Source organism: Herpailurus yagouaroundi, unplaced genomic scaffold, assembly GCF_014898765.1.
Source record: "Herpailurus yagouaroundi ecotype Mexico unplaced genomic scaffold, PumYag 141, whole genome shotgun sequence".
NCBI classification, from domain to species: domain Eukaryota; kingdom Metazoa; phylum Chordata; class Mammalia; order Carnivora; family Felidae; genus Herpailurus; species Herpailurus yagouaroundi.
In genome coordinates, this window is record NW_024412396.1 from 12323829 (window position 1) to 12351350 (window position 27522).

Consider the following 27522-nt stretch of genomic DNA (forward strand, 5'->3'; position numbering starts at 1 on the left):
AACAACCTCCTTATATTCGGTAAGACATGTAACATCATGTGCTTTATAAGGATAAGGGAATGGATGGTGGAAAGGTACATAATTGACTTAAGACTGTAGAACTGTCTGGTTGCTCAGCCAAACCTAGAACTCAGGCTTCCTAATTCCAAAGCATATGCCAGCCCCCCACCCGCCGCCCTGCCATGCTGCTGCCCTCTGTGTTTGTGGCAATCATCTTGCCCAGTGGTCCCACTGTTGTGATTCCAGGTTAGAATCTTCTGCTCTGGGACCTAGGGAACAACTGAGTATTACCATCCCTTATACCCTTGATCCACCCAGTAATCCTAAAAAAAGATGTTAGGAACCAACCTGCAAAGATACTAGGAACACCAATTGCAATCACAAAAGCTGCCATTAACTGAGTGCCCATCGTGTGCCAACTTCTGTGATTTTCTTGGATTAGTTCATGCATGCCACTGTACACGGTAACTTAAAGTAAATACAATAGAGTTCCCAATATATATATATAAACTCTATGTCTCATCAAACATCACCAGAGCTGTTTTGCAGAGAAAATGTATCTGCCCGTATGAAAAGAAAAAGCAAAGTCTTTAGAAGATTAAAATAAAATCAAAGTGGAACCCACAAATCTGGTCTCTAAGTCCTTCCCTTCTCTGCAGTAAGTCACCAATCGATACCATTCACCTTGCTGATGGACTAGTCCCAAACCAGCATCAAGCCAGGGCATGATGGAAGTACATCTTTATATTTAAGATGGTGTCACTGTTTGTCCTAAACGCAAACGGTCTTCTTTCCATAGAGAGGCTCAATTTCTCCTCAAGGTTATCTGTAAACCCTCCCTGTAAGGCCCTCCTATTTATCTGTGTTAATTGTTGGGGCATGATCAGCTGATCATAGCAGAATTGAGGATGCTATGATGAGAGGAAAATAAAGAAATCCTGCGTCTAGGAAGATGAAATGCTAGTGCAGACATCGTATCAATTAAGCAGGAAAAAAAAATCTCCTTGCCAAACATAAATCCCAAAGAAAAGAAGACAGTCATTACAATAATAATAATTACTATTATTACTAATATGAAAAGAGAAAAGCTTGGTTCTAAGTTCACTGAAAAGTTTGCCTTCAGTCTTGAATGATTCTTCTCTAGAGCCTCCCAGGAGCGCAAGCCTATAATTTTAATTATATCTTGGCATTCTCATAAAGCAAACAGCCTGCTCAGGTAGTATTTATTACCTGTTAGGAAGAATACTTATGAATATGCTTTGCCAATTTCAACTGCAGCGATCTGCAGTGGGCCTTTTCAAGGACAGAAGGGGTGAGCTGGAATACGCGTAGGAGAAAAGTTGCTCATTAAGGGAAGGTTTGTTATCCAGCAACGTATAATTAAGGTGATGGTCCCAGCTTCTGTGACAGCCAACACTCGGGTAGTTGTTTGATTGCTGCGTGGGTCAGAGATCAGCTCCCACTACAAGATGTAGCCACATTAGTGTGTTAGTGAACAGGTTAGAAAGTAAATTACGGCTGCCTTTCTCAAGCACATTACTGTCGGTCTTCATTGTTTTGTTTTTACTGTACATCAGCAGGACCGTGGCTTCTGAAGACTTTGTGTGACAGGTTAGGCATTTTATCCTTTGAGTAAACAGTAATCATGGTGTGAAGAAAGTGGGGCATTGGAGAATTTTTCCTATTCTTTGAGAATTCCACTCTTCCTTTTTAGTTTGCTCCAAGGGCTCATTGGGGATACATATATTAAGCCCTTTAAATAGTTCATAATAAATCTTTGTCTCAGGCTGATTCTGACAGTTTTTTAAAGAGTCTTTTAAGAGAGAATCCTCAATCATTTGTTAATCCATGGGGTGATCTTCAGACTTCGGGAAAAAAAAATAACAGCCAGGGCTCTTGGGTAGCGAAAATACAATGTAGGAAAAAATATATAAATATGGAAAATCCCCAGAATATCACCTTACTGAGATTACTTACATGTTCTGCATGTATCTAAATGCTTTCTTTCTTCCCCCAACAAGCCAAAAGGAGAAAGGAAAATCATTGTCAAGCTGGCAAAGATTTTTATTGATAATTTTATGTTTTTGGACTTACAGGCATCTACTAAAATGTTAGACTTCAAATTGTATAAGAGAGAATATTCTTTTTCAAGTAAACTAATTCTCTTGGTAAAAAGATAATTTCTTCTTTGCCCTTGCTTCCCCCTTTAAGACTACTTTTGTCTTCCCCTAAATTATTTACATGGACGCTGCTATTTTACCTGGTCGGAGAAAAGCATTCCACTTTTAGAGAAAGGATTGTAGATACTGGTTGTTAGGGTCAACAGAAAAACTTTGAAGGGCAAGATGTAGCTTTCAGAATAAATAGACCTTTCTAGGTTGACTTGAGATATTTTAGTTTCCACTATGGATATAAGCTAATTTTTTTCAAGTCTCTTAGATGCTCACAATTTAAAGACTATAACACAATTTGGGCACCAAAAAATAATATACAAAACTTATCAGAAGAAAGTAAAAGCAGTACTATCTACCACGCCAGTAATTAATATTAGTAATCATTACAATACCTGTGCATTATTTGTGCCAGGAATGGAAAATACTCTCAAGTCTCTCTGCAGAGGAGAAGAGTGCTCAATCTCAAGGGTTTTATGTGTAAATAATTTCCTGTTTCAGGGAAACTTATTTTGATGTATTTGGTTTTGCTGGTAACTGAAACAATTAGGGAAGAAACTAAAAGATGCAGGCCATAGCTTTGAGTAAAACCTGAGGATAAGCATCGCAACAGGGGCATTTTCTCCACGTATAGGACCTGAACTTCTGGGTCACTTCTAAGACGCAGCTTCCCAAGCTGTTGGAAAACACGAAGAACTTTGCTAATGACGTGCAGAAGGAATATGTTAGGAATAAATGCAATAATAAAATGGAGAAATGGGCAAAGGACAGCCTACTGTTATAGATGGATTCATTCTCACGTAAGGTCAAATAATTGAAGACCCAGATCAAGGGCAACCATAAATACCCGGCATCCCTGCAGCTGAGAGGATTAACCACAAAACCATTATGACAAATGCAGTGGGAGCATTCAGCTACCAGGCAACAAAGAATATGTGGTGCCAATTTTTAAAATAATTATTTGGCATTATAGAATATACAATTTAGACCCAAAAGCCATCTGATATAACGCTAAAGTGTCAATGTTCAAAATATCAAGCACATTATTAGAGAGCTATGAGTGAAGCCGGGAAAGGGGCAGTAATGCAGCAATTAATACAAATTTACTTTGCACCCAGTTGGAGAAAAGGCGGCTTCTACCCCATTTTCACCATCACCATTAGCAACAGCTTTTATCTTTTTAAATTGAAGAAAAGAGGGTAATTCTACAGCAAGTCTAATAATTGCAAAGTCTGTAAATTGAATCATTAAAAAATATCTGCTTTTTTATCCCCACCACTTGGGAAGATTATGCATAGCCTTGAAGAAAATGCACAAATGACCCGACGTCGAGTTCAGATATGGAAATGATGCCTCCACACATATTATGATGCCTACACACCTATTAGCTGACCAAGATTATAATGATGAAGACCTGTCTTCCTCACAGTAAAGCAGGATTCCTTCTACCAAAGGATGAGAAGACTTTGTTTTGGTACTAAGGTGGAGTAGCAGTCACTGAAACTTATTGGAATGATAAACAAAAGGAACACTTGCTTAATTATAAGATGTCAAAATAGATTTTCATTAGCAAAGTAACAGCTGTAGATAATTATTGGGTTAAATCCCATTTCTGGCTCCTCTAAATAATGTTACTAAAATATTCTCCAATAGGGGCGCCTGGGTGGCTCAGTCAGTTGGGTGTCTGACTTCAGCTCAGTTCATGATCTCATAGTTGGTGGGTTTGAGCCCCATGTCAGGCTCTGTGCTGACATCTCAGAGCCTGGAGCCTGCTTCGGATTCTGTGTCTCCTCCTCTCTCTGCTCCTCCCATGTTCATGCTCTGTCTCTCAATAATAAAATAAATGTAAAAAAAATTTTTTACATATTCTCCAATAAATAAGACTCAATCCTTTATTGATGATGGATTCAATACAGTACTTCTAACTGAAAACTTTTTTAAAAACCAACCACTTAAAGACATCTTAGAGTAAAGCCATAATGAAATCAATAAATTCTAGCTGCTCATATTTCTGCTTTTTGATAAAAAATAATAAATGAGCAGAAGATACTGACTCAGAAGACATCTATGGAGACCTGCCAACTCAGGCTCACCTCTATCCCCAGAATACACACACACACACACACACACACACACACACACACACACACACACAGGTAAATTAAAACTGGCTACTTTCAACAAGGGGTTGATATCCAAAATATATAAATAACTTCCCCATCTTATTATAAAAACAAGCAACCCAATTAAAAAATCAGCAGAACACTTGAATAGACATTTTTCCAAGGAAGACATCCAGATGGCCAACAGGCACATGAAAAGATGCTCAACATCACTCATCATCAAGGAAATGCAAAACAAAATCACAATGAGATATCACCTTATACCTGTCAGATTGGCTATTATAAAAAAGGTAAAACATAACAAGTGTTGGTGAAGCTATGGGAAAAGAGAACCCTTGTGTACATTGGTGGGAATATAAATTGGTGTAGCCACTATGGAAAACAGTATGGAAGTTCCTCAAAAAAATTAAAAATAGAAACACCATACAATGTAGCAATTCCACAGCTGGGTATTTATCTAAAGAAAATGAAAACACCAATTTGAAGAGATATTTGCAGCCCCGTGTTCATCGCAGCATTGTATAGCGTAGCCAACATATGGAAGCAACCTAAGTGTCCACCAATACATGAATAAAGAAAATGTCATACACACACAAATATTACTCAGCCGTAAAAAATGTATAAAATCTTGCCATTTCCAACAACATGAATAGCCTTAGAGGGTTTTACTAAATGAAATAAGTCAGAGAAAGGCAACTACCATATGATTTGGTTTGTACGTAAAATCTAAAAAACAACAACAACAACAGAAACAGACTCATAGATACAGGAAACAGACTGTTGGATTACCAGAGCAGGGATGGGTTGGAGGGAAGGCACATCAAGTGAAGGAGGTCGAGAGGTACAGTCTTCCAGTTTTAAAGTAAGTCATGCGGATGCAAAGTACAGCATAGGGAATATAGTCAGTAATATTGTAGTAACTTTGTGTGGTGACAGAAATAACTAGACTTATCATGGGGATCATTTCATAATGTATAAAAATAGTCAATCACTATGATGTACACCTAAAAGTAATGGGATGCTGTATGCCCATTGTACTTCCATTTTTTTTTAATGGTCATTATGCTAGACCTGGGAAGGCAGATTTGGAAAAGCCGCATATTTATACCAACATCCGCTTGAATTTTCAATTATGGCTTAGTTCTCTAACACTCTCCAGTGGAAGCTTCCAGCCATTCAGAACTTTTTCTGTCCAACAAATGTATCTCAGACCCATCTTCTAAACGCCTTCATTCTTCATTCCTGTTAATCACATGACAGCTCTCATGCAAAACCCTTCCTCTGTGTGCACAGAGTACTCATTCTTCTAGGGGCAGAGTGGCCAGATCCAGCTAATAAAAATACAGGACTCTTAGTTAATTTGGAAATTTGTATGAAATATTTGGGTCATACTATAAAAAAAAAGTCACTGTTTACCTGAAATTCCAACATAAGGTTTCCTGTATTTTATTTGGGAATCCTAATTAGGAGCCTACCGTGCCGCAGCCACCGTCTTTTCCACAAGCCGACTTCTGCTCCTGCACCCTTACTAAAATCTTTGTCTCCTGGAGGCCACTACTCTTGAAACGCTCTCTTACTAGAGGCCACGATTCCTATGCTTCTAACTCTTCAACACGAAAGAGGAGTGGTCATCATATTTGTTTCCAGTGCCGTTTCTGCATCATTTCCCCCTACATCATCGCTGAAAAATTTCCTCTTTAAAAAAAAAAAAGTGCTCCTTACCTGTTCTCAGGGCCATCATCTGTCAACACCCACATCACTCACCTGCTGCCCTCAACGGTGTCAGCTCGTGCTTTGCAGTCTTCCTGTGTAGCGATCTCCGCAAGGAGGCAACAGATGCCAGAATGAAGTTTCCAGGATGAACGGCTACTCCACACACACTTCTTGACTGCCAGTGCTCAAAAAACTCTTTCTTTGACTTGCCCTTAGCCACCCATTGGCATAATCATACCTTGACCTGAAAAAAAAAAAAAAAAACCATGCTTCATTTTTAACATGCCAAATATCTGCATAGAAAAATGGGAAAAACTTTCTAAAATACAAGTACAACACAGGAAGTCACAAAGGTAAAAACACACAGACTTCTCTGTATAAAATTTAACAACATGAGGGGCGCCTGGGTGGCTCAGTCAGTTAAGCATCCCACTCTTGATTTCGGCTCAGGTCGTGATCTTACGATTGTGAGATCGAGCCCCATGTTGGGCTCTGTGCTGGGCATGGAGCCTGCTTAAGATTCTGTCTGTCTGTCTCTCTCCCTCTCTCTGCCCCTCTCCCCTGGCTCACACTCTCTCCCCCCCCCCAAAAAAAAAAAAAAAAACACAAAGTTTTAAAATTTAAAAACACATGCGTTAGTGAACATCACAAACGGAAACAGCAATCAAATGGGAAAATATTTACAAGAAGGGTGCCAAAAATAGTATCTTTAATAAATGTAAGTATCTCATTCAAATTGATAAGAAAAACACTAAAAATTCAAGTGGAGAATAGAAGATATAAATATAGGATTCATTGAAAAAGATTCAAATGGCCAATAAATACATGTTAAAACATTCCTCAACTTCATTAGAAATAAAAATCCAAATTAAACATGTGAGATATTTTTACGTATTGCTTTTCAGAGGGACTCTCTTCTCTGTATCTCATGCTAACTTAATATTTTTTTATTAGGTGAGAACAGATATTTTTTAAGATGGTAATCAATCTGAGCACCATCAACGTTGATAAATATGTAAACTGATATAGTATAACTTTTCTGAAAGTCAATTTGTACACATTAGCTTTAAACAAACAAACAAACAAACAAACAAAGCTCATGGCCACCTGGGTGGCTCAGTCAGTTAAGCCTCTGACTTCGGGGCAAGTCATGATTTCATGGCTTGTGAGTTTACGCCCCCACATTGAGCTCTCTGCTGTCAGCATGGAGCTTGCTTCGGATCCTCTGTCTCCCTCTCTCTGCCCTTCCCCGACTCACATGTGCTCTCCCTCTCTCAAAAATAAACATTAAAAATTTTTTAATTAAAAAAAAAAAAAGCTCATGCTCTTTGACCAGGTAATACTATTTCTAGAAATCCACCCTAAGAAATAATAAGGTTGAAAAAAGATTAATTTAAAAGAAATTCATCACGAAGCAATGGAATGTTACGTAGACAGTAAAAATAATATATTTGAGGAGCGCCTGTGTGGCTCAGTTGGTTAAGCATCCAACTTCGGCTCAAGTCATGATCTCACAATTCATGAGTTCAAGCCTCATGTCGGGCTCTGTGCTGACACCTCAGGGCCTGGAGTCTGCTTTGGATTCTATGTCTCCCTCTCTCTCTGCCCCTCCCCTGCTCATGCTCGGTCTCTCAAAAATAAATAAATGTTAAAAAATGTTTTAAAAAAATAGTATATTTGAAAGTGATTTAGTAATATGGGATACTCTAATTTGTTTGTTTTTTAAAGCTGATTTGCAACCAAGAGCCCCGATATCCATTTATTCCCCAGTGTCTAATGAAAGTACAACTATTATCATCACATGAGCTATGACTAATATTAAAAAATATGGGAGGGGGCGCCTGGGTGGCTTAGTCGGTTAAGCGTCTGACTTCGGCTCAGGTCATGATCTCGCAGTCCGTGAGTTCGAGCCCCATGTCGGGCTCTGTGCTGACCGCTCAGAGCCTGGAGCCTGTTCCAGATTCTGTGTCTCCCTCTCTCTCTGCCCCTCCCCCGTTCATGCTCTGTCTCTCTCTCTCTGTCTCAAAAATAAATAAACGTTAAAAAAAAAATATGGGAGAAACTGATATGTTCCCAGTTTTGAAATAAGTATCTAAATAAGTAGTAAATAAGACTGCAACAAAACATTAGTTTTAGTAGTGACTGTAACTGGATGATAAGGTTATAGGCATTTTTTTTCTTATTTACTTTTTCCGATTTTCCAAGTCTCCTATGAACTTAGAGGAAATGTAACATAAACTTATTTAAAAGCAGTAAATAACTGGTGAGTAAATAACTCACCAATCCTTTCTGCACAAAGCCCCACTTACTGGCTGCCTCCCCCGGGTCACCACCCCCTGCCCTGTTATCTTTTTCTCTTCCCTAGCTCATCACTTGGTCACTTTCACTTGTCTGTCTCTTAACCCTTGGCAGTCCCACACTCTTTGGACTTTCTTTTGTTCCCATTGTCCAGCTCCCATCCCTGGGAAAAGTTTACTCTACTGAGCATTGCCTGGAAAGACCCCAAAGCCACTAGTGTTTGGTAGAAAATTAGTCCTCTTACAACGAAGCAACTGCCAGCCACTGTGTAGCCTTATTACTTATTTTCTGTTGGTCCTTGATGCTCGGCCCACATGGGCTGCTAGGTAGCTTCTTTCACGTCCAAAATCCTCTCCTTCTCCCACTTCACCTAGTGAAATTAAGTTGTTCCTAGCCATTGCCATCACGCTCCTCTTCCTCCCTCCTCCTCCCCCTTTCCTCTCTCGTGTCCTCCTTTTTTTTCTTCCTCCCCATTTCAGAGGTTCACTTATCTTTCTCAGTTGCTGATTAAATGTCCCTTAGGGTATTTAATTCTTCAATTAGCATTTCCAATGTATACAGCTTTAAGCTCAGTCTTCCCAATCAGTAAACGTGCTCAGGTCTCTTTATTTTCATTACCAAAATTCACCAAAGACAAGAGTGTCATTTATTTACTCAGTCTTTGGCTCCCTTATGTCCTGAAGCTGCTGCTCCCTCTAGAGATGCCCAAAGAATTGACAATACCAGTAAGGTGCATCTGGCATGCACTCGACTCTCCGGACCGTCCGGCCCATTAATTCCTTCCTTAGTTTCCCACGTGTTACATTATTTTATCTTTAGTATAGCACTTATTTTAATTTTGGACAAGAAAATGTGCAAAAGGTAACATGTCTAGAATTTGCCACTGGTACGTGTCTATCCAAATAGTCGTTTTCTATAAAGCCTTGTACCCATCTGAAGTCCTAAAGTTACAGTGTGATGTGTGGGTGGTATCTTCACCCACTTATCTACGTGGCTTCAGGTCTTCTCCAAAAGCACCCCGTCAGTGAGGCCCCTGTGACCACCCAACCAGCCTTGGTCCTCTTTACTCTCCAGCCCCTTACTCTGCATGGCCCTTCTTCAAAGCGTTAATCACCACCACAAGTTACTATGTATTTTCCCTGCTCCCAGACGTAAGCACTTACAGTTATAAATGGTTCCAGCTCATTGTAGCTACCCAACCAGCCTTTAAATAACTGAACAAAGACTGAGTGAGCTATGCTAAAAATTCTGATATGTGCTCACTTGTACTGTTTTAATTTTTTTTTCAACGTTTTTTATTTATTTTTGGGACAGAGAGAGACAGAGCATGAACGGGGGAGGGGCAGAGAGAGAGGGAGACACAGAATCGGAAACAGGCTCCAGGCTCTGAGCCATCAGCCCAGAGCCCGACGCGGGGCTCGAACTCCCGGACCGCGAGATCGTGACCTGGCTGAAGTCGGACGCTTAACCGACTGCGCCACCCAGGCGCCCCTCACTTGTACTGTTTTAAAACCTCATGTTGTCTTTCAGGGTCATGCACGGAGTCAGGGCAAAAAGTTCCAGGGACAGGCAGATCAACCTTTCAAAACTTAAAAGGTGTGCTCCCAGTCCACAGGCCTGCATTTGGAGAGAGATACTTTGTGTATCAATGGCTTGAATCACCGCCTGATTTTTCAGCCAGTGCTGCATAACTGTTTCTCATCACATGGCATTGTTGTAGTTAGTCCCCGAGCTTTAAAGCAGTGAAAAGGCAGAATGCATATGTGTGTGTTTGCAAGTGCCTCTGTAACCAGACTCCTCTATATAACTCCTTTTTAAAATATAGTATGTCGACAACATCTGCTCCTGAAATGGAGATTTGGCTCGAATGCTAAGAAAATAAACATGGCAGCTCCACTAGATACTGGCAACCAGTTCCTGCCCCATGGACAGGCTGCACAGAAGATTCATGTATATAAAATAGTATATTAAAGTAAACTTACAAAAGCAAAGAGCAATCATTGCAACCATAATTTTTTCTTCCTCTTTGGGATTCTAATTTTAAAAGCATTAAAGAAGACAGCTGCTCATGCTGTGATATGCGCTAAACAGCCTGAAGGATGGAAAAAAATATATTTGTAGCTCATAATAACTATTGACCTTTCTGATATACAATGTTCTCTGTGTTAGCTATTCGGTTCTATCAACAGTGAAGATTGAACATGACTTTTTAATAGAAAACATGGGGTTTCGAGCTGCCTTCACAAAGGTGTTTATGTATTGTTATTTTGTTTTGTACTACAAAGACCAAGTCCTGATGCCCTTTGTCTGACATCATGTTTGTCGTTAAAAAAAAAAGAAAGAAAGAAAGAAAGAAAGGAAAGGAGAGAAAAAGAGAGGAAGGAAATAAAAGAAGGAAACAGAAAAGGGAAAAAAAGCCTCAATGTTATTGAGTATGTTTTATATGAGGAATTGGCTCGTAACCACTTTATAGTCGTGATAAAAGCATTGCCACACTCGATCCCATACGCAATATTGGTAATGGAATCCAACGGCATCCCGAGAGGACATGCTATATTTCTCTCCCAGAATAGATCCCTCAAGTGGCAACATTTATAGGGTGTCTCCAATAAGATTTAAAACATTTGCTTGCAGTATTCATATGGCATGTTCTTTGGAGCGTACAGCCTGCTGCGGAATGGGTCACACTGGATGTCTTGTACTCTCAAAGGCTGTCTTTACAATACCCAGTTTTTCCCCCTTGAACTTTCCTGTTGCTTAGTAGTTGTATATAGAAACACCCACTGGTAGCAGCTTGACTCTGACACCGTGTCTATTTCCCCAGAGTGGTATCATCCACAGACCGACTGCAGAGCAACTCAGCTGAACACTCCTCTCCCCCAGGGGACAGCCTCACCAAGTAGCAACCCCTGCCAAGAGTAGGAAACCTGAAAGGCAACCTTATGCATTATGATTCTCATCCCAGGCAGGCAGATATGGCCGAGGAGCTTGTGCTGACGGGTGGCATGGGTTGGCAGATTTTTTTTTCCTTTTTTTTTTTTTTTGGCCGATTATTCTTAATGTGACATGGAAAGAAGTTTATTACATCATTATTGAACCACAATTATTTTCACAGCTATGCTCTAGAGTTTCAGTTAATGATTCACAAGTTTCTAAACAAAGCCGAAGACTCACAACTGAGTGGGAGCAGGAATCAGCCCTAATGAGACTTTGACAAATTCGGGGGTGGGGGGGGGGTTGTTGTTTTACTTTAAGAGCAAGCACCAGAGCCGATGGAGCCTGATTGCTGATCCTGGCCTCACTGGCTGCAACTGTATTTGTATGATATCCACAAGGTGGTACAACTTGTGTTCACAGAAAATGGTGGGCACTGCCTTGCCACAGTGGCCAATGATCTGGATCAAGTCTGCCGAAGACTGTCACTCTCTTCAAAGTTGCCTGACACGTGACCGAGAAGGACAGGCCAGTGAAATGAAACCAACTCTCAGAAAGAGAACAAAGTATTCTCTAATTCTGGGGGACGTCGGGCCAATCCTTTTTTAACTACCAAACCACTGGTCCATGACTCTCAAAATAACACTTTGCAGAACACGCTTCCTTAGAGATGAATACAAGGAGGGGACATAGGATTCCCTCTCCTCAAACAAACAACAACAAAAACCGCCAAGCCTTGGGACAAGACGTTTTGTGAGAGTGGCATGGCAGGGGTAAAGGGAATAATTATTCTTAAAAGAAAGCATCTGACTATTTATTCAGCACGCAAACTGAGTGACTACTTATGTGAAACACAATCCTGGGCACTTGTGGGAGCAGGGTGGGGAGGGGGGGGCGCGGTGCATAAGGGAAGCTGGAGAAGAGCAGGGAGAAGATACAATGATAGACAAGCAAGACTTCAGGCCTGCCTTTCAAGATCTCCCAATCTTGTAGATGACACTGTTGATAGCATCGTTGGCAAATTGCACATTTTAAAAAATCAATTGAGCGTTTACCTTCGAGAACACAAACCCCACTTACAAAAATCAGCATTGCAGGTAGTTTTTCATGTGTAAGTGAATTCATCGGGTACCGACACTGGGGGCAATGCCTTCCTTCTCACTATTACAGGAGTTTGACCCCTGTACATAGTTGTCACATACCGAAACAAGGCTATGACGTTTCCAAAAGGAGGTTCTATGTGGATGCAATATTAGTAATCATTCATTGCGCAACAAATCACCCCAAATATTTTGCTTAAAAAAAAAAGCTATCTCACACAGTTTCTATAGGTCAGGAATCTGGTAGCACTTTTGAGAAGTTCTAGCTCAGGGTCTTTCCTGAGATTGCAACACAAGTCAAACTCAGAGCATAGTCATCTGAAGATTTGACTGGGGCAGGCCTCACGTCTAAGCTCACTCATGTGACTGTGACTGACTAGGAAGCCTCAGTTCCTCATCACATTGGCCTCTCCACCGGATTGCTCAAGTGTCCTCACAACATGGCCTCCGGCTTCCACCAGAGTGAAGGACCCAGGACAGAGCCACCAAGAAGCCATTCTGCCTGTCATGACTGAGTCATACACCACCATTTCCACCATGTGCTATTTATTAGAGGTCAGTCACCAAGTCTAGCCCACACTGGAGGGGAGAGAAAGGAGGCTCTGCCTTTTGGAAGGAGGAGTATTGGAGATTTTGTAACACTTTAAAATAACTACGCTTGTCATCGTGGGTAAACATAAAATCTGCTGGGATAAGATCTGTGAGAAAAGATTTATTTACCATGTTTGTCCTACTATCGGGAAACAAGGTTGGGAAGATCTTATTAAAGTCAACATTTAATGAATATTAGTTATTGAACATATTAGACATATGTAAATACATGTCTGTATACGTGTGTGTATATGTATAATTTTTGCTCTGGGAACAAGGAACCATGGTAGGTGCTAAAAGGGATGAAAATTAGACATGTCTCAGCCTCGCCACCCATACCTAGGGTAGGAGATAAAATGAGGATATGAATAACTCTGGGGATAGTATATTGGTACATCATGATCTTTGGGGTCAGACAAACATTATCTCCTGTCTGTGTGTTCTGCCACTATCTGGAAGAATTGGACAACATAGACTGTTTTATACAATAAAGATCTAGTATTTGTATCAGTCAGTATGGGCTACCTTCTGTTGCAGTAAAAAAAAACAATTCTGAAATTATAACAAAAATTTATTTCTGTGAGAGTTGGCTGTGGGTTCTGTCCCACGCTCTCTTCATTCTAAGACCCAGGCTGATGGAGCAGGCACCATCTGAAATGTTGATAGTCACCATGGCAGAAGGAAAGAGAAAGTACCTCTTTCTACTAAGGGACTGGCTCTTTTCAAAAATTACACCTGGAAGTGACCCATGACCTTGGTTCACCTTTTCATTGACCACAGAAAGCCATATGAGTATGTACGGTAACTTCCAAGTGGCTTCCAAGTGGCTAAGGAAGAGCAGGAAAACGTCTGTAAGAAAAGAAACAACTTGTAACATACTTTGACATATACTCATTCTAACGTCTTAAAATACAGCAGTACCTAACAAAGCTAACAGCATATGCCAGTGAATAATTTGGCTTTATCAAGGTAACTGCAAAATGGACAAACATCTCTTCCCTTGTCTTGTGAAAGTCATTTTGGTTATTTGCATTTTGGTTTGTCCTGTACGCACAGAACCTCTGAAAAGGGAAAGATTCGTTTAGGCAATGAAGTAGGAAAAGAGTATATTTAACTTCATATATTAGCGATGTAGCCCAACTTCTCTTCTTCCTCAAAGGGAAACTTTGTTCACAATTGAAGAGGAACGGTGTTTTCTCAAAACTTAATTTTCCTTTTCCCTCCCTCCTCCATCAGGATTCGGTGCCATTTGCAGAGTTCTGACACTAGATTGTCCCGAAAACATTTGTGGTGCATGAGAAAGAAAAGCCCTCTTTATGCTCGGGCCCCGTATATTGACAGAGACCCTGGAGAGAGTGTACTACGTGTTTGGATGAACCTGACCCTGGGATTGGCCAGTGAGAACTAGATGGTTCTCAGCCACCTGCTCCTCCTCCTCCAGCTCCAGCTCCCCCATCACCTCCTGCCCCTGCATCATAGTGAGGCAGCAACTACAGTGCTAGTTAGGGATTCATCAACAAATGCATAATAATGCAGATATGATTTCACATTATGGTGGCATTTGCCAACGTAAAAATTATTATAACGTCACTATAAATTTTTCTGTAAATTTTACAAAATATGCAAAAACTGACATTTCAAGAGCTGAGATAATTTAGATTTATTAAAAAGTTGAGGCCCTTGAGATTCAGCAAAAGAGAGTTAATTTTTTTTATCTAGCTTTTAGTTGTGTGGGTCTTGTTTTTGTTTTGTTTTTCAGCTCCTTGTTTATAATTCATGGGTCAAAACTGGCCACATCTGGGCTTGACCACTTAATCCATTTTTACCCATAAATTTCTCCTGTGTCTCAGGCAGCAGATATAACTTCTCTGAATCCCAAATTTCTTATCAGAGCATGCGGCAATCATGGCCTGCTTCAAAAAGCTGACGCAAAAGCATCTGATACCTAGAAAGCATTCTAAAATGTTTCTTTGACCTAGACTGGTCCCGCTGTCTTTACAGAGCAGCATTCTTAAGGACACCTCTGTCATCACTCTGCCCTCTTCACACCCACCCCCAATACACACACATACATATCTGCATGCATGTGTACACACACATACACATACACACACGCATCTTCAATGTCACAGTCATATTGCACATCACCAAGGCCATGCTCTCTCCCAATAGACCCTTCATCAAAATCATGCTTCTCACCTGAGACACTTAGAAAACTGCTCTTCTAAAGTTGCCCCTCTTGTCTGTCACCTGCAGATAATACACCTTTTACATGAGAGATGCCATTGCAGAGCCCAGATAACCAGAGTGTGTTTGCTAGCCCTTGAGGCAGCACGGCCCTGGCATGCGAGTGCCGTGCATGAGTTTGTTATGCGCCCCTTCGAAAGAGACAGCGTGGAGCGTTACTCCAGCCCCATCCCCACAACTAGAAAGCCCTATGGAATTACAAGAGAAATCTTTATCAGAAATCAAACTCTTTTCTAAGACCTCCCCCACTTTCTCCTCAACTCTCCATTCCCCCATGGTCTGAAATAAAGCTTGGAGACCAGTTTAGATTTTAAATCTCAGCTTCAATGGAGCAAAACCTGACCTCAGCATTCCTCTCACACCAGTTGTCCTGGGTTTAATTAACGCCGCCCCTGTATGTTTAGGCAATTACTGTTGTAACACACGGGGGGGGGGGGGGGGGTGGTGCTGGAGGCAGGGCCTCAGTCAGGGCATGACGCAGTGTTTGGCCTCCACGGCTCATACAAAGCTTGTCACCCAGCGGGAAGCACCCGTGCCACCGTCTCTAATGTGCACACTAAGTGTTTTACTATGCAAGGCTACATACTGCAAACAGTAATTCCTAATGATGCCTGAATTACTCTTCTATCGTTAGGTGGCTCCTTCCTCATGGGGTCAGGGTAGCCAGCACCCTAGCCCTAAAACCTATTTCACTTCGGCGGGAACTTTCATTTTTCCCTCAGCTACTGCAAACACAATCTTGCTGAACGGAGCTGAATTTTTAAGGCTGAGTTTGTGCTGTGGATTCTGATGGCTTCACGTTAGTTCAAGTCTCTGAGGACCAGTGCCAATAAATGTGAAAGGGACAACAGTAGATTGGCATACTTTTCCATTTCCACCAGGATGAAAAACTGCTATAAATTAAGTCTAACCTTAAATGTATAATCTGTCCTTGGGAAGGAGAGAGAGAGAGAGGGAAAAAAAAAAAAAAAGGATATAGCATCTTCAAGCTCTCGGCATCCCTTACGAGAAAAAATTGGTTCTAAGGGTCTCTGATCTTGTGTTTTAGTAAAATAGAACTGCACGGCTGACTGACAGTTCTGATCTAAAGCATTTACGTTTAAGTTTTGATCTCTCTGCTTTTGATTAAAACTAATGAGCTCATTTAATTCAAAATGGGAATCTCTGATAAGAGAAATAAGGTTGATGTGATTGGATTAGAGGGGCAAATTAAACTCTTAGAGCAGAAGTTTGTGCTTATATAGTGTATTAAAAAGCTGTTGGCGTATTATGGCGTGTTAGATGATGAGAAAAATTTCATAGTAATTCATATTTAATCAGAAGAAATGAAAGTACTAAATATAACATGGCTCTGCTTTTCCCTCGAGTGATAAAAAGCTGTACATTTAAAATGACATCAGATCCATGCTCTCTAAAACAAAAAAAAAAAAGAGAGAGAGAGAAAACCTTAAGAGAGACCCATAAGAAAGGGACACTTGTCAGTGGTTCCCTCACCCCAGAATAGAAGTGCCACCAACATTGGAAAATATAGTCCTATTTAGACAGCAGTGATACAAAGAAAGCCACAGACACAACAGCAAGGTTTCTGTTATTACAATAGTTCCTGTTCTTTCATCTGAGTATCACATTTCATATATTTTTTTAAAAGGCATTTCTTTCCCTTAGAAATACATGGAATGTATTTCTTAAAGTTAAAAATCTTGTTTTGCCTGTTTGTCTTTGTGTTTTAGTAACTGTTTTCACATATATTAATTCTTAAATGTCCCTTTATGACACATATTTCTCTACCCTCCCCCCAGAAAAAGTTAGCATTAGTGGAAAGCTTCTCAAAACAAATCCTGTTTACTGATGGATATATATATATATATATATATATATATATATATATACACACACACACACACACACACACACACACACATACACACACATTGGATGGATATATGGATATATATATATGGATATATATATATGGATATATATATATACACACACACACACACACACACACACACATTTTTTTAAATTTTAGACTCCAAAAACAAATTTAAAACTTTAAAGTACTATTTTAGAAGAGTCAACTTTGACAGCACTGATTAGGCCAAAAAATGCCAAAATTAATTTTTTTTTTTGCAGGAAAACACTTAAACTTATAAAATACTTTAGAAAATAGATTTATGGTGCCTCGTGGCCTGTTTGCATACGGGTGCTTTTAGATCAACAAGACTGCAAACTACCAGTTTAAGTTTCCGAAGTAAAGAAGTATTCCACTTAGTCTAAAAATGTATAAAGGGTAGAGCAACTGTCTTGCTTCAGGGAGGAGACTATTCTTTGTTAATATCCTGTTCAGATTAAGGCAGGGAGCAAGCTGCCATTAGTGACAAGAAAGGACAATTGATGGTGGTGGTGGTCTTTACTTGTCTCTGTCTATACATTCCATGCTAAGCCCTCTATCGTAAGTCAGTTGAGAAAACTTTATGCTTTCTTATTCCCCACAATGAAGAAAACTGACTCAGGAGGGCAAGGACACTGGCCAGGAGATGGTTTCTTGCTTCTCAGAGCTGCCCAGTGGGCAAATATTACGAGAAGGGATTCACAGGGAAAACAAAGAGCAAGTTCTCCTTACTCTTCATCAGAAGCCTCTCTGCCGCAGTCTTGGTTGATTCCCTAAATCTGTAGTGTCCTCCATGTTCATGACTATTCTCTCCATGTGCACAGGCCAGGTGGCAAGGTAGGCTTCCATTACTTCATACTTTAGGCCCTACTTAGGGAGCTAAAAGGTCTGAAAAGCTCCTGCTGGAAACTGGAACAGAGTTACTTTGGATTCATTAATTTTTCTTTTTTATTTTCTGCAAAGTAAACATTTTCTAAATGAAGTAAGTGGATTACCATGCTCTTAGCACCTGTCACTTATGTTTAGTGAACCCAAGGATTGCACCTGAGCAGTAGCTGTGAGGGGCTGTGTAGACATCTAAATCATGTGTGTATATATTTTTGTATTCTTCAGTGGAGTCAACCAGCCCCAGTCTGCTAACCACTGACAACACCCTTGAACGTTCCTTTTTCATCCGAATGAAATCTACTCTGACCAAACGTGGCGTGCACATCAAATCATCAGGATATAAGGTAAGCTGGGCTTGGGCAAGGGAAATATTTCTGTCTCAGGTCAATCCTAGGTCACTTGCATGGAGTTTCCCAGCTGCTTTGGGACCACGTAATTAACGCCTATGATCTTGAGCAGCCCGTAGGATTCTTAGTGGTTTTCCCGTCTCAAGGTAGGGGCTTCATTACATGACTCGTTCTCACTTCAGACATTGCCGAGGCACTAAATGCCTCAATATGGTGTCTTTTCCTGAAACACTTGTTAATAATGCACCAGGGTCTTCAGCACTCGCTAGAAATTCACTTTGATGGAGAAAGTGAACCAAATTCATAGCAGTCCTTAAGGTGAGTGTTCTAGAATGACTAGAGGAATTCCACTTCTCTCTTCAAATTCCCCCTTTCTCTTTCGGTAAAGACTATCCATTTTAATAATATCTTGGCCGCCCAGACTCATACGTGTAAAAAAGAAAATCAGGTTAGGCATCAGGACTCTTCATTGTAATTACACTTACTCCACATCGGTCATACCTTGGCAGACACAGGACGCTCAACATACAGAGTACATGTTCCCCACAACAGCAAGGACCAAGTCTGGAGTCATAATCTACATTATCGTCCTTTTAAGGGTAAGAATATAAAGCCTCCTAATCTGGGGAAATTCCAACACTTGAGTTACCATAGCAACATAAATTAAGACCTATGAAATTTATGACACGCCTTTGGCAACCTGAATCTTCTCAATTTTACAATACACCAACCGGTCTCTCAAACAACATTTACCATATATGGGAGGACCAACAGCAACAGAATGGACTGTAGATGTGGCCGGCATGACCTTTTCCAATTTAGGGTTGAGAGTTTCTGACAACTCGGTTCTTTAGGGTGACCGTAGCATTGTCAGAGATGGTAATAGCCATTAAGTCGTTGGGCTTAAAAACCGTATACAAGTCACCAGAAACCAGCAGCTGCGTGAAAGTCAGAACCAGGTACTCTTTCTGACATGAATTCTTCAGAGACAAAGAGGAAGGAGGTGGGGAAGCAGGCGTTTCCATGAACGACCTTTAGCTGAGCTGGCCTACCGTCGGAAAGGCACAGGTGGAACGTACCCTTAACCTTTAACAGGGTTCGAAGCGAAGGAGAGGCTCAGGGCGGCTCTGCCTACAGGCGCTTTACCCTTCAGAGGCCCGTTACAAAGGGATACCGTGGAGGGAAAAATCCAAACTCTATCCTCGGGACTATTTTTTATTTTTCCTGCCTTACTGAACACAATACATTTATTCGTTATTAAAGCATTAGCAAGTTTGAAATTTCTACAAGCAAACTACAGGTGTAGCGCTTAGTGTCATTTTAATGCTAGAAAGATCCATTCTAGTTTTAGGAGTTGTAAGGCTTCCTTTCACCTGTTTTCTGTCTTTCAGCTTTTGGCTTGTCACTTTTAGTGGTTTTTACTGGTTTGTAGGGGGCATGTCCCAGGAAAGAGGAAGGGTAGGACAGGTAAAGTGTAGTTAGAAAACGTAATATGGAGTATATGTCAGTATCATTAGAAATTTAATTTTTTGAATGATAAAAAATGACTGCTTTCACGTGACCAACTAGATATCATAAAGCCTTGCAAAATTTGGAATCTACAAAAAAGTGGGCTGTGCAAGTGGAGAAATGCTTTGTATTTCAGTCCAGGCAAGAGACCAGGTAGCTTGCATTCTTTTTGTTTTGCCATTTGGTCAGCTCAGTAAAGCGGTTTTTGCTGCATGACCTGAAATTGGACAGGCTCATTTCCTAAATATGAATAGATCATTCAACAAATTTTTATTGAGTTACCAGTCTGGAGCCTGTTCTAGATCCCATAATCCAGCATTAAACAGTAAAAAGTCCCTGCTTTCATGGTACTTAGATTCTAACAGCGGGAGACAGACAAGAACAACAAATAATGAAGGTGATTTCAGACGCAAAAAAGTCCAAACGAACAGTAACTACTACTTATGCATATTACAATATGCTCGGCATGATGCAGTGTCTATGCAACTCACAACTATCCTAGAAGAAGGTACTTTTATTGCTCCCACTCTACAGGTAAAGAAAATAAGGCTAGAGGTTAATCAGCATACCCAACTTCACACATCAGAGGGACAGGGCTGGGCTTTGAACTCTGAGTCTGGCTCCACGCCCTATGCACCGAACCACTAGGCTAACTATTTTGCTGAGAGTAAAGCAAAGGTGGTGAGTGTGGCTGGTGGGGACCACTTTGGATACGAGAGTCGCGGGACATCCAGCTGAGGAGGTGACTGTCACCTACAAGTGGTAAGTGAGAGCAGGACCACTGTGGAAACAGAACAACAGTGTTTCCAAAGCTCCTTGGGTTTAGGACTAACGACACCTTGCTGTAAGAAGGCACCTTCAAGAAACAAAATATGAAAAGGGACAACCATGAACATCCAGGACTAGAAAAGAGAAGTTACTCTGGCTTCCATCAAACCCTGTAGTGTTAAAGTGATCACACTCCTCTGACATACCCTATCAGTCCGTCTTTCTCAAGACTTCATGAAAGTCTCCATCCAGTACTGTACCCCCTGCCCAGGAGTGCTGATGTGAGAGTTGATTCATCCCGTCTTCCCCCAATAGGATGAACCGTTCAACAGATCCAGCCCTACCCCTCCTCCTCCACGATGCCCTTGCCTCATTAATTAACCTTGTCTGCAAGTTAGCAGAAGAGCTGATGAGAAGCCATGACATGACACACAGCTGAATAACATCCCTATTTATCTGTTCACTCTCAGTAAATAAATCTAACAGCTTATAAAACATTCAAATAAAACTGGTAATCACCCCAGCACCACACAATAAGCACAAATAAAAAGAAGCAGTGATGATAATTTCACCATACTCCCAATATTCCTCTTAATTTACTACCATTGTTTGCTCCTTTCTTTTCCCATAAAGCTCCAAGATGTTAAGCCATGGCTAGTGCAGGTCATTATACTTCTCTCCAGTTTTCCTGTGACCTTGGCACATGCAACTTTTCTGCCTTGGTCCATCATCTTACGTGCCACGCTTTCTTTAGTGTTGTTATTATTACTGGCAGTAATAATAGCAGCAAAGATAACACTTGTTAAACATGGACTCTGCCACGAGTACTTTGCCAAACACCTCGTATCTTATCCAATCCGTACAGCATTTAAAACCTTCCTCTGTGCCAGGCGTTGTTCAAACTTCACATTCTATCATTATGCCCATTGTGCAGGTGGTGAAACTGAGGCTTTAATAGGCTCAGTATTGGCCCATGTTGGCATAGATCTTAAGTAGTTACTGAGGAGCCAGGATTGGCCAGGCAGTGAGGCTCCAGAGCCTGCCCTCTCCACCCTCGGTGTCACTGCTTAACAGATCAAGTCCACAGAAAAGCTCAGCATGAGCTAGACCTCAACATATGGAAAATTCTTCTACATTTTGAAAAGAAAAACCTCTTGGCCTGATTAAGACCTTCTCTTTGTGGCTCCGCATATCCGACAGCACTCCTTGATGGAGATTCGCAGAGATTTACCTTCCTTCCCAGGGATTTTAACACCCACCCAGGTACCCATAACCAAGAATTCTAGCCAAAGAAGAGCCACTCTGAGTCTGAGAATTCAGGCATCAAGTGTGATATAGGTCACTGTTGCTTCTGTTCCCTGGGCCTCAGGAAAGTTGCCCTCATGCCAATGAAGTTTCCCAGCCTCGAGCTGACATTTAGTTGTCTCTGTCCTCATTTGCTTTGAAATCCACTGTAGCACGTTATCTGGACCAGCCACTTTTTATGCCTCAGGGGCTTCTTGTTGTGTAGGCCCCATTGTTGGCCACATATCTTAGCATAACACAGCTCTCCTTTAAATTGCACTGCGTCAATATTCTGCCTTCTAGATTAGGTCTATGTCTGGGGGAACTTACTAGGTATAGACAGGGGGTAAAAGGAGATATGTAATCAGGGAAATTAGAGAAGTAAAGACTAATTGGGTCGCCTCCTTAGCTCCTGTCTTTGGAGAATAGTTTCCGTTAGCATGGGACTGTCAGTTTTCTAATCTACTCTTAAATGCCCACCAGCACCACTGTCATTTCTGGAGTTTTTATCCACACACATTATGATGTCCTAACTCTAATGGCACAGCAGAGCATCCTGGGAGAGAATCTCTGTCACGTTTACATAATGCTGAGAATGCCGCTCAATTCACCACACAGGTGAAAATCCTCAAATGCCGAGGGTTCCTGCTATGACATATATGAACAGATTACTAAGGGGGGAGAAGGGAAGTCCAGATTTTTAAAAAATTAATTAATTAATTTAAAAATAAATAAAAATAAAAACAGCCCCTATCTGGGATGATTTGGGTATGGATTTGCCCGTAGCTAAGTGTCCAACTAAATGATTTCTGTAACCTATCCCGTCTCCTTATAATATAGAGTCAGAAACCATAAGTAATAGAGAAAACAATTTGTAGGTTCCCTAGTTTATAAGGATTGCCGATATACCTCAGCTCTAAGAGTACCTGTATCTAGACGTGAAGTAACAAAAGCAAAAAAAAAAAAAAAAATGAGAGGATGCTAATTAGCTAAAGAAAACTCTTTGCCTTCTCTAAGCACGGAGCTGCCTTTTAAATTAGAACTTGTTCATTTGTTACAATTCATGGTTGTATCTGTTCTGTGAGAAAAGACACTTCCCTGATTTTACCAGTAATTTGTTTTATTTGGGGTGTCATAAATCCTTTTAATGTTTTGATTACATCTGTAGAGCCTCTCCCAAGGTAAATTCATTTTGCATCAGTAAGTTCTTGAATTCCTGAGGTGAATCCAGTGATCTCAGGTTACAAAACCTTATTTAATATGAGGACATCTTTGGTTCTTATTAAAAAAACAAATTAGTGCACCTCCCAGAACATATTTCACCAAAATTACAATAGTTCTTTCCTTCCTCCTCATTTTTCCTTCCCTTTTATTCATTTAGTGTTAATATATATTGAAGTCCTGTTCCAAAAAACATCAACTCCTAGAGTGACAAAATACAAAACCAAAATTTAAAAAAAAAAGAAATTTTTTTAAGTTTATTGATTTTCAGAGAAGGGGTGAGAGAGAGAGAGAGAGAGAGAGAGAGAGTAGGGGAGGGGCAGAGAGAGGGAGAGAGAGAGAATCCCAAGCAGGCTCCACACTGTCAGCACAGAGCCATGTATGGGGCTTGAACCCACCAACTGTGAGATCATGACCTGAGCCAAAACCAAGAGTCAGATGCTTAACTAACTGAGCCATCCAGGTGCTCCCAAAACCAATTTTTTTTGCACTTTGATCCCCTTAGGCAGATAATCTTCTGAAAAAGTATTTCGTAGAAAATATTGTTTAATAAAAATTAGACCTAATATTTAAAAACTATGTCTATAGTTAAGAGTTATTTTCAGTGGTAAATGGTCCTCCTTTTCTTCCTATTCACTTAGGTGGGCAAGTTACATCACTAGGATTTCAATGTCAAAATCACAGCTAGGTAAATTTTAAAGTTGAAGGATTTTCATATGCAATGTATTCTTAACGGAATGTGTATATCGAGAACTCTCAAGACGATAGCACACTAGAAGGAAATTATTACTTACAGTTCCAATCATCTGGAATTTTAGTGCTTGGTTTGCTTTGCTAATAAAGTCCACAGTAACTAAGATATCGATCTCTCTCCCTCTTGATCATCCACCACTTTAATGTGCCGCCAAAACTGGTTGACTCCACCTATCTCTATTTCCAGTCTTCTAGCTTAATGCCTTTTTCTGGATCTGTTGTAAGAAATTCCCAAATTACCTCCCAAAAAGTTTTGCTTCTCCATTCCATTCTGCACCCTGCTCCCTGGAATATCTTCCCAAAGCCTCCATCACGTTTCCTTCTCCTAAATCATCACTGGTTCATAGGATCAACATATTCAAGAATCTGGTACCAGCTTACATTTTCTACTGCCATCTCCACCATTATTACTCTTTTTTTTTTTTTTTTTGGAGAGAGATAAAGTACTAGTGGGGGAGGGGCAGAGAGAGAGGGAGACACAGTAGGCTCCAGGCTCCGAACTGTCAGCACAGAAGCCAACGTGGGGCTCAAACCCACGAACCGTGAGATCATGACCTGAGCCAAAGTCGGACGCTTAACCTACTGAGCCACCCAGCTGCCCCTCCATCATTCTTTCCTGGAACTGTTACTACTGATGCTCTGGTAAAATCTGTCCAGTCATCTTTCCTGAAATATACTTTAAATATTCACACTGCTATGCTTTTGGCCATGCTTTTTTCTTTTCTTAAGATGCCTTTCTGCTACACATGCATCTGGAAAATTCTTACACAACCAATATGGCATCACTGAGATATTAGTTTTTTTTTTTTTTCATCTCCTTTGATGCCCCTATTTCCTTTTCCTCTGTGCTACAACAGCTTTAAGATTTCAGCTCTCTGTGCCTCAGTTTTGTCACCTGTAAATAATAATATATAACCTGAAGAAGTTTCCTACGGGTCAAGAGAGGTAACACATGCTCAGTTAAGCATCTTCTCTTCTTTTTGTGACGTATTATCTATAATTTCATATTAACCTCACAATAATTCTTTTAGGTAATTATGTCTATTTTCCTAACTTGAAAATAGGTTAAAATGAGACAGAAATATGAATTGACTTGCCTAGGGTCACATAAGTAGTAAATAACAAAACAGAAATATCCAGATCTTCAGATTTCAAATGCCTTCTTCTTTCCCATATACTGCATTGGATCCTGGGTGATTTCTTATTCTACTTTCTCCCCTCAGCACAGTATGCTGCTTGTAGTTGCCACTCAGTAAATGTTAGTTGAATTAAATTGCATGTTCTCTTTTTTTCCCCCCTGTGGTAACAATGAAAATGTTGACTGTACTGAGACGTATAACATACTACTAGAGCCCCTGCTAGTTAACGTCAGTGTCTTTTAGATGTGACCATTGGAATAGCTATGACCCAAATTGACTATACCATGATCTGTCTCACATGCCTTTATCTTGCCTGCCAGGATATTGTTCTTCCTTACCTGTGCCTTGCTAAAATCAGATTGTACCACATCTACAACATTCCTTTGAGCCGTCAGTGAGAGATTCCTTTCAGAAAACAAAAAATCGAGTCATCTTTTGATGTCACGTATTCATCATGATTTCATATTGGCATTTGGTGATTTACCATTTTCTTTCTATTAAATCATCTTTAAAGTATTTTTCTGGATATTAATACTTTGAGACTCTTTCTGAAAATTAGGACAATATTTGCTGATACCCTGCCTTCCAGTAAACCCCATCATTTCTCACAAAGATTGCTAAAGATAAGAGAAATGTTATTACAAGGAGTTGGTTCTTTCTTTGCCCAAGTGGGTAACTGTATGCAATGAGTTTTAAACATTTTTTATATGTATTTTTAAAGTTTATTCACTTATTTCAAGAGGGCGAGCGGGGTGGGGGGGGAGAGAGAGAGAGAGAGGGAGAGAGAGAGAGAGAAAGAGAGAGGATCCCAAGTCTCCATACACAGAGAGAACCCAGAGCCCAACATGGGGCTTGAACTCACAAATCATGAGCTCACAACCTGAGCCAAAACTAAGAGTCCAATGCTTAACTGACTGAGCCACCCAGGCACTCCATATGCAGTGAGTTTTAACTGTAGCAGGAAAAGTATAGCTTAGAGGTATGCCTAGCACTTATTTAAGGGGCAGTGTGATAGTAGTCCTTCCCTGGAGATTTCTAAGAGCACACGCTAAACTTATCAGTTAGGGGTCTCTCTGCCTCCTAGTCAGTTGTGGACAGACTAGGTGCTACCTGGATGCTTTTCCCCATCTGAGATTCAGAGATGTTCCAAATGTCCAGACATATCAGTACTTCTCCTGAAGCCTTTGCTTCGGCTTTGTGTTGTCTTGAAATGATGACTACAGTATTCCAAACTGCACAAAATGTAACTGTCTTGTCAAATCGATAGATGAATTTTCAGAGACACCAAAAATTCTGTCAACCCATTCAGGCTTTCTAAGACTATGCATTCATTGCCTTTCAATCAACCCAGACACCCAGAATAAATTGAAGGAGAAAAAAAATTTCCAGGGTAGAACTTACAGGCAGAGGTTATCCTGATGAAAAATGCAAATAGAATAGAGAACCAATAACATCAAATTTTTTAAATCCTATTATCTCTTTTTACTCCCTGCTCACCTCCCCACAATTGTCCATTACAATGTGGTTCCTGGTGTCATTTTAAATACAACTGACATTGTTTCTGATCTTAAAGAATTTATTTCCCGTTACCAAGGCATGACAGTAGTTCTAGCTTGGGATGTGTCCTTTCTGCTGGGACTAATCAGCTCACTATTTTACCAACCAGAGGCATAATCACTAGCCATTCTGTGAAGTGTCTGTAAATTCTGCGTATGTCAATAACTGCAGTCCGAGTATGTTGCTAACTTATAGGTACTTCATTTTTCATCAGAGAGATTTTCAAAAGAAGCTAGAAATACGAGCATCCCATTTGACTAATGCTGGATCTTTTCAGGTTGGCTTTCTGAGCCTTTGGTAGCTGAGAATAATGAAAGCCGTGATCATTTTGAAAATGACATCTTTGATACAAAAATTAACAACTCTGTATGTAATCTCTTTAATGCCCTTCAGAATTATCATCAATGTCTCTGTAAATATAGTCTTAATCTGACAGTTCTTTAAATATAATCTATTGTGAGAGTTTTACCCAATAAATAAGTTTTAAAAGCAAAGTTTACAGTCTTGAAGAAATAAAAAGGCAACAACGTAAGCAGTGCGTCACTTATCGGACCCAGCACTCGATGTGTGAAATGCCCTAATGGCTATCTCTTGATCCAGTGGTCTGAAATAGCAGGTACATAACTCTTTACAGATTGCAAGGGCTTCCAAATTACTCTCTTTGACCTTCATTCCTTCAAAATTGCCATACCAAAGAGTGATTAAGCACTGAGCTATGATGTCCGACAGCCGCGGATTCAGACTTAGTCTTGTCATTTCTAACTCAGTGATTTTAAGTAAATTGTTTTAACTTTCTTAACCATCTATTTCTTCTCTTGTTAAGTCTCAGTAGAACCTCCTTCATAAGGGTCTTGTAAGATACAGTGACATAATGTAGGTAGAGTACTACCCCAATGCCTGACCCACAGTAAGCATGCAATACATGTCCATATGTGAGGCTTAATGTTTATGGAACTCATATTGTGAATTGATCTAGACAGTCCAA

The 27522-nt window shown here is 40.4% G+C and overlaps 1 protein-coding gene across 6 annotated transcripts in view; it reads left to right on the forward strand.

Moving 5' to 3' along the window:
• Nucleotides 1–27522, forward strand: part of NPAS3 (neuronal PAS domain protein 3) — an 865567-nt gene that overhangs the window by 779223 nt on the left and 58822 nt on the right. For all 6 annotated transcript variants that reach the window (XM_040476899.1, XM_040476900.1, XM_040476901.1 and 3 more), the window contains one exon: nt 18185–18303. In XM_040476899.1, the coding sequence (XP_040332833.1) occupies nt 18185–18303 (119 nt within the window). The remainder of the gene's footprint in view (nt 1–18184; nt 18304–27522) is intronic.